A 7,190-nucleotide genomic window follows, 5' to 3' on the forward strand; every position below is an offset into this window, starting at 1 on the left:
AGTATGACTTCATTTTAAGCTATTGTGCAATCACCTCTGTGTACGCTACACAAACGCATGTAAATCAGGACAAAAATATTTTTTGGAATCAAATGAATGTTGTAGATGTTCAATTTTTAGAATATAATTTGATATTCTAAAAATTGAACATCTACAACATTTATTTTTCCGATTCTGAGATGGCAGAACCCCTTGCTGAAAGGAGTACTTCTAGGGGCAAGGGGGAGGGACTTCTGGTGGCAAAGGTCAGGGGTTAGGGAGCAGGACTTCCAGTCACAAGATGGTGACCAGGGGGAAGGCCACCTGTCAAGGGGTGGGGCTACCCATGCAGCCCTTGACAGCTTGCCAAAACTCGATAAGCAGTCCTCCACCCGAAATAATTGCCTGCCCCTGTTTTAGGCTGTCTGCAGTAGTGTCTAAAGAACCTATGCATTTCTTGGTTACCTTTGTTGCATGTAGAGAGTTTGTAGAAGTATATTGAAATACTGTTACTATGTTTTTTGGCACAACAGGAACTGTGGTAAGATATAGGAAATGGAAGAGAAGTAGGATAGGTAATTGTTTCTAAAACTTTTATTCACTGTTTTTCACAAAGTATCTGTATGTCTTCAAATTTTCCAGTGTCTTTGATTACATTTGAAGCTCTGAAATATTCAGAACAGTTTGATCCTTTCACTTCTAGTATGTGTATGGATATGAGAACAATACTACATTTTAATGACCACATATCCATGGGGAAGTGTGGGTGGGTTGATTGGTTTGTGGTTTTTATTTACTGACCTGTCATTCCCCTATATTGTTAATAATTTGGTGTATACTTTTTTGGATACTGTAGCATGTAATAGTTCTACAAAAAATACTAAAGCTGTTAACCAGGAAGGAGCTCCATTTTATTGTTCCTTCTTGTGTCTAACAAGGCCTTCTTAGAATAAACAATATTTTAGATAGCTGTCTAGTAAGTGAAATGAAGAATTGTGCCTGTTGGAAAATTCTCTAGTAAACCTGTTAGAAAATTCTGAATTTTTTTAGTGATAAAATGTGTGTGTTTTCAGATGATACAGTGCAGAAATAGATTAATGTTATTTTTATTTCCCATAGACTTGAGATCTTGGGGATCCAAGTAGTTGTTTATTTTTCCTGTTTTCTGGTTTTGCATATTTAGCCTTCAGAATATTCTTTATTAAAAGACTAAATGTTATCAATCTTTAGCACTAAGATCTGGTTAGGATTGTGTGGTTTATTATATATAAGCCATGTATCAAGCCAGTATCATGTATTTTTAGTCAGCACTTCCTTTTATTCAAAGCTTCATTTAGAATAATTTGTTTTTAAAATGTACCTTTTAAGTTATATGTAGCTGTCATGTTATTACTGTTTCAAACATGATGTTCCAGTATTGGGGATTGGTACCCTACAGCCTACAAGCTAAATCCAGCCTGCCAAGCGATATTATCTAGCCCACAAAGCTTTGACGATGGCAGTGGGAGAGAAACATCGAGTCACCTTCAGACTAGTCCCAATTAATTTAACCCATTACTCCTAAGAGGTTGCTGACCTCTGGTGTAGAACCATAAGCATGGTGCACTACCAGGTCTGATGCACCCTGTGGAGTGATATTTGCTGGGTAGAGTACTGGGTTAATGTGACCAATGCTTCTAGTTCCCCCGCTGTCCCACTTAGAGCTGACCCAAGTATTTCTGCACACCAGTGTGGTGTCATGTAGATCAGCGTTTCTCAACCCATGAAGAACATACAAAAGGGTCGCGAACAAACTTTCAAAGTGGATCATATTTTGCATACATTTTTTAAAAAATAAGTGCTACTTGGGCTTCATTGTATGTTAATGCTGTGCATACTAATAAACAGAGTTCCAGCTTGCAAGGGGCTATTTATGGCTGGGGGGAGCGGGAGGAGGGCAATCAGGCAAGGGGAGCACACACATGCCTGTGACAACCAGGCAGCATGGAGAGCAGCTCCCCACAGGTAAGTCTATGGGAAAGTGGGGAACATAGATGAGGTATTGGGCGGGGTTGGGGGGCAAAGACAATGCATCAGGGTTGCATGGGGGGGTCATGCCCCTCCCCCCCCCCCGGGTTTTTTTACCCACACAGTGGGCACAGGGCTGCAACCTGGCCAGATCGGCAGAAGCAGGAGCCACTTCCATGGCCCAGCAGGCAGGACCCAGTGCAGGAGTGTGGATTGGGGTGGCAAGACTCATTGCTGCTGCCACCACCACCAGGACTCCCATGCCAACTGCACCACCAGCAGCATGAAGAGTAATGGATGAGAGGGAGGGGGAGCGCTTTGCCCGCACCTCCTCCAGCCACTCGCGCACCCTGCTGCAGCTGTACCTTGTCACTATGGCCCTGCCACAGCCGCTCCCCTCAAGCTGCGACTGTATCCTGGAGGAGAGGTGGGGTGACGGGCAGTGCAGGTGGCCTAAGGGGGGCAGCTGCAGTAGCCGGACCATAGTGGCAGAGTGGTCCAGCATGTGAGCAGCTGGCAGAAGGAAGCGAGAGCAACGCAACTCCCCTTTCCTCCCCCCCCGCCATCTGTTACTCCTTGCGCTGCTGGTGGCATGGCTGGCATGGGGGTCCTGGCAGCGGCAGCAACAGCAACAAGTCTCGCCAGCCCTTTCTGCTCTTCCACGCTGGGTCCCACCTGCTAGGCCATTGAGGAGGCTCCCACCCTTGCTGGTCCAGCCAAGCTGCTCCAGTCAGGGCAAGTCCAGAGTGGGTGTGGAGCAGTCTGGGCCCAGGCCAGGGCTGTGTGCACAGGTCCCCACCAGTATCATGGGGCTGGGGCCAGCAGCGGCAGCCAGAAGGAGCCATTACCGCCTGGGCTGTCTAGAAATGCACTCCAGCCATGGAGCCACGCCAGGCCTATTGCACACCCAGAGGCAGCAGAACATGCCGGGGCTGGATGGTGCCTGGGCCAGGCAGGACTGAGGGGCCTGCTGAGAGCCAGACAATATCCCTCCATAGGCTGGATTCTGCCTGCAGGCTGTATTTTGCCCACCCCTGCCCTGTGCTGGCTTAATGTACAGCAGGTGCTTGGCCCCAGGGGTGGTTCATTCTGCATGTAGTGCTCAGGGTTGTACCCAGCATGCTTACTGCATGTAGCACAGGAGGCTAGTCCTAGAGCACGACCTGCATGCAGTGACAAACTAGACCTGGCCTGTTCACTGGCTTCAGATTGGCCTCATATACTGGTTCCATGCACCAGAACTGGCGCACGCTGTGCAGAGTGCGCAGGGCTGCTCTGGAGTATACACTGCATTGGATGCCCACACCAGACCGGCCCTGTGGTTCTGATCTAGCTCACAGGCTGTCCCCACACCTGTGGGCTGGATGAGTTTTGATACTCATGTCCTAGAGAGTAATACATCAGAGAGCTGGTACCATCTGCATTGCTTTAGCATTAGGAATATATGTTAATTAGCTGCCCCCATCTCCATCTACCTCCCCAGTCCCAGTGACTAATTTGTAGTGGAAAAGTTCTTTTTGACCAATTTATCCAGAAAATACATTTAACAAACTCCTAAAAACTCATATAAAGTTAGAACATTGTTGCAACATGTTTTGAAAATCCCATGTGCCTACAGCATCTTCCATGACTTAGGCCTGGTACAGATATTCAGTTTCTTCTGCAAAACTGGGTATCACTGCTTTCCCAAGAGAAACTATGAATGTACAAATGTTCGGCTTTTTCTCCTGGGGTAAAAATGGCCACTTCAAAAGAAAAATAACCTGGGAACAACCAAGGTTAAATCACTCCCAGGAGAGTTTCTCTTGGGAAATTTGAATGTCTGTACATGCTGTGACTTTTCAGAAGAAAACATAGGTTTCCAGTATCCTCCCTTCCCCTTCAGGGAGACAGTATGTCACTTACTGGACTCTGCTGCTCCAGTAGGGAGCAAAACATGCCCCTTTCACAATCCCCACGTTGTGCTGCAGGGAAGCCTAGGCTGATCATGGGCAGTCTGGGTCAACCAATCAGGGCTGCCTTATGCACTGCTGCCATCTGTCACCAGGTAGACTAAGGGGTCCTACAGAGCATGCTGAGATGTGTGCACAGAGGCCCCCCTGGCTGCACAGTGTCAGCATTGCAAGCTCTCCACTCTTCAGGGCTTCGATATTTGAATGCCTGTATACTTGGCTCTGGGTAAGTTTCTCTACCAGGAGAATTCTCCCATGTTATTTGAACGTGCATGCTCGGCCGCAACTGTAACTTCAACATAAACTTCAGAATATCCATATGTTTGGTTACATACGCATCATCAATGGTCATGCTTTCTGTAACTAAAAGTCAGTACTATAAAGATAAGCTTTCACTTGCCAAAACTTGTAGAAGCAAAAGTCTCATAGTTGTACTAGCTCTCTTTTTTTTTTAGTGATTCTCCTTTGAAGTTAGTTCATGCTATTTTCTAAAAACGAACCTTTCTGTTGTATCTAGATTTGCAGTGTTTTGTGCATGTAGCTTCCTATCTTTTCCTGTAAGCAACCTAGGAGAGACTCTACCACAACATTAATGGGAATAGAACTTTAATTTGATTATAACCTTTTTTTTTACATAACACTAAAGTGCTGTTGTAAATTTATACAATTCCATATGCCTGGAATTGCTTTAAACTAAAAATTTAAGTCAATGGCACATCATCCCTTTTGTCTTAAATATTTTTGAAGTACTGTGTCACAAAATTATTCTTGCTTTTTCACTGCAACTTTCCTTGTCTTCATGTAGGTTGTTGGAAGAGGAGCCTTTGGTGTGGTCTGTAAGGCAAAATGGCGAGGAAAAGATGTGGCCATCAAACAAATAGAAAGTGAATCTGAAAGAAAAGCCTTCATTGTTGAGGTACAGTATTTTTCTTTAAGAGGTTGCATCTGCTGTCTTTTGTATCCTGAATTTCTTCCAATTACTGGTTGCTTGTTCTTCATTGTCGAAAGGCAGACATAATTTTAAAAAGGATGAAATTTAAAAATTGTGACTATAACCTGAAATACTTTTGGACATTTTTATATGTGCTCTTGGCTGGCTACTTTAATTAGTGAGCCATGCTAATTAAAAGTGCCCAAGCATCATGTGTATCAGCATCCTCACACTGAAAAATGGCAGCGGGGCACTTTCAACTGAAGCTTATCGAACATGTTTGATTTCAGAGCACCCCACTGTCATTTTTTTTCCAGCGGGGATTCATGGGGACACTGATACATGTGACATGGATGGCTGCCAGAGAGCATCAATTTCTGTGCTCCAGCAGCTCGATTAATCAAGTCTGCTCCGACATGCTGGATTTCCAGCGTATCGGAGCAGGTTCTCTGCACATCTATCGGCGGTTTGGTGCTCTTTATTTATACTCTGTTCTACAGCTGCATGTATTCCAAATATTAATACTTTCAGTATTTCACCATTGGAGGGATATAAATTTTAACTTACTTTTATCTAACAAGGTTGAACACCAGACACCACAGTTTGACCAGTAAGAGTAGTATGTTAAGCAACTGTCATTGTTTGTGACAAATATTGTTAGATTGCAAAGTGGAGTGTCCCTTGTTAAGGACAACACCAGTAATAATAACCCAAACTAATAACCCTCCTATAAATATAGGTTGTATAGTTTGGTCTAAATGTGAACGGTGTATGTGAAAATAAACATTGAGAATAAATGGAAATTTCTGAGTGGTTATGGTTTGAAATAAAATACAGCTTTTGTATTGCAGCTTCGACAGTTGTCACGCGTGAATCATCCTAATATAGTCAAGTTATATGGAGCCTGTCTGAATCCAGTAAGCTGTATTACTTCAGTCTTGGTCCTCTTGATAAAACATGCTATAAGCAAGCAGTAACACAAAAAATACATTCAGAAAATAGAATGCTTTAGTATTGTGGCTATACAATAGCAGTCATTTTATTAGTAGTTGGGCTTGTCTTAAAAGTAAATTTAAAAAGCCAACTAATTTCTCGATACCCATTAGCACAGGGGCAGGCAATTGTTTTGAACGGAGGGCTGCTTGCTGAGTTTTGGCAAGCCATCAAGGGCCACATGATAGGCAGCCAGGGGCCGATAAATTATTTCTTCTCTAAATTTTTTAGGGCCCCCATGGGCCGCATAGAATGGCCTAGCAGGCCACATTTTGCCCACCCCTGCATTAGCACTTCATTGTGTCTTTTTTTCCCTCTCCCTCCCTACACTGAGGGGTTTTTCTTGTTTGTTTTGGGGGGGGGTTGTTTTTTTTATTGTCAAGTGTGGTGTACACACACGTAACTTTACTCTTGTGGATACTCCCATTAATTCCAAATCAGTGATAAGAAAAATGAACAACCAAAAGATGATGCATATGACTGAAAAATCAGTGCTGCCTCATTCAGAAACTAATGGAACTCAGGATTCTGTCATTTGCCCTGCATTAATAGCTGTTGACACCACTAATACCCAAGTGGTTTAGCAGGTACTGTAACAGGACAGATTGAAATTTGCAGGGTAACAGATGCATTTTATTCTGGTCTGGGCTATTTAATTAAATGGTTTGCCTTTGTTTTATCTAATAAAAGATAGCAGCCTCAGTTGATGATTTTTTGTAATGCGCTCCAGCAGTAAATCCCTTTTAACTGTAATTTTACAGAAACTTTTGCATTTAGAGGCTATATAAAAGTGCATCATTTCTTCTTTCCTAACCTTTAATGGGAATTAAGTATTAAGTTGAGTCTGCATCTTGTAAATACATGTGCCATGAGTTCAGGTATGGCACATTGCAGTTCATCTGAATGAACTTTTCTTTCAGATGACAAAACCTGTTGTCCACCCCTACATTGCACTTTAAAACTTCCCTGTTTTTTGTCCCCTCCCCTCCAAAGGTGTGTCTTGTTATGGAGTATGCTGAAGGAGGTTCTCTATACAATGGTGAGTATCTTCTCAACATAGTGTCTCCCTGGAGCTGAACTGCTAGTGTTAGAAGAATCTTTATGTAAAATTGGTTTAATGTGCATTTTAAGGAACATTTTATAACCAGCATAGTTTAAAAATTCCTCTGTAACCCACTGATTTTTTTTTTTTTTGTATCAAATTATAAGTTTTGTGCAAGTCTTAGGCAGATAGAGTTCTTTGAGCAGATGTGATAGACCACATAAGTAGTTGGAAAAATTGTTCTTTGCAAGCTCTTGGGCACAAACACCCTTCTTCAGATGTAGGG

At 43.1% G+C, this 7,190-nt stretch overlaps 1 protein-coding gene across 8 annotated transcripts in view; it reads left to right on the plus strand.

Moving 5' to 3' along the window:
• MAP3K7 (mitogen-activated protein kinase kinase kinase 7) overlaps positions 1 to 7,190 on the plus strand; it is a 65,926-nt gene that overhangs the window by 16,637 nt on the left and 42,099 nt on the right. For 3 of the 8 annotated variants that reach the window (XM_014518197.2, XM_014518198.2, XM_025199379.1), the window contains exons 2-4: positions 4,744 to 4,854; positions 5,721 to 5,786; positions 6,856 to 6,901. In XM_014518197.2, the coding sequence (XP_014373683.1) occupies positions 4,744 to 4,854; positions 5,721 to 5,786; positions 6,856 to 6,901 (223 nt within the window). Of the gene's footprint in view, positions 1 to 4,743; positions 4,855 to 5,706; positions 5,787 to 6,855; positions 6,902 to 7,190 lie in introns of those variants that run through there. The other 5 variants (XM_025199376.1, XM_025199381.1, XM_025199380.1 and 2 more) reach the window with 3 other exon arrangements.

Source organism: Alligator sinensis, unplaced genomic scaffold, assembly GCF_000455745.1.
Source record: "Alligator sinensis unplaced genomic scaffold, ASM45574v1 scaffold357_1, whole genome shotgun sequence".
NCBI classification, from domain to species: domain Eukaryota; kingdom Metazoa; phylum Chordata; order Crocodylia; family Alligatoridae; genus Alligator; species Alligator sinensis.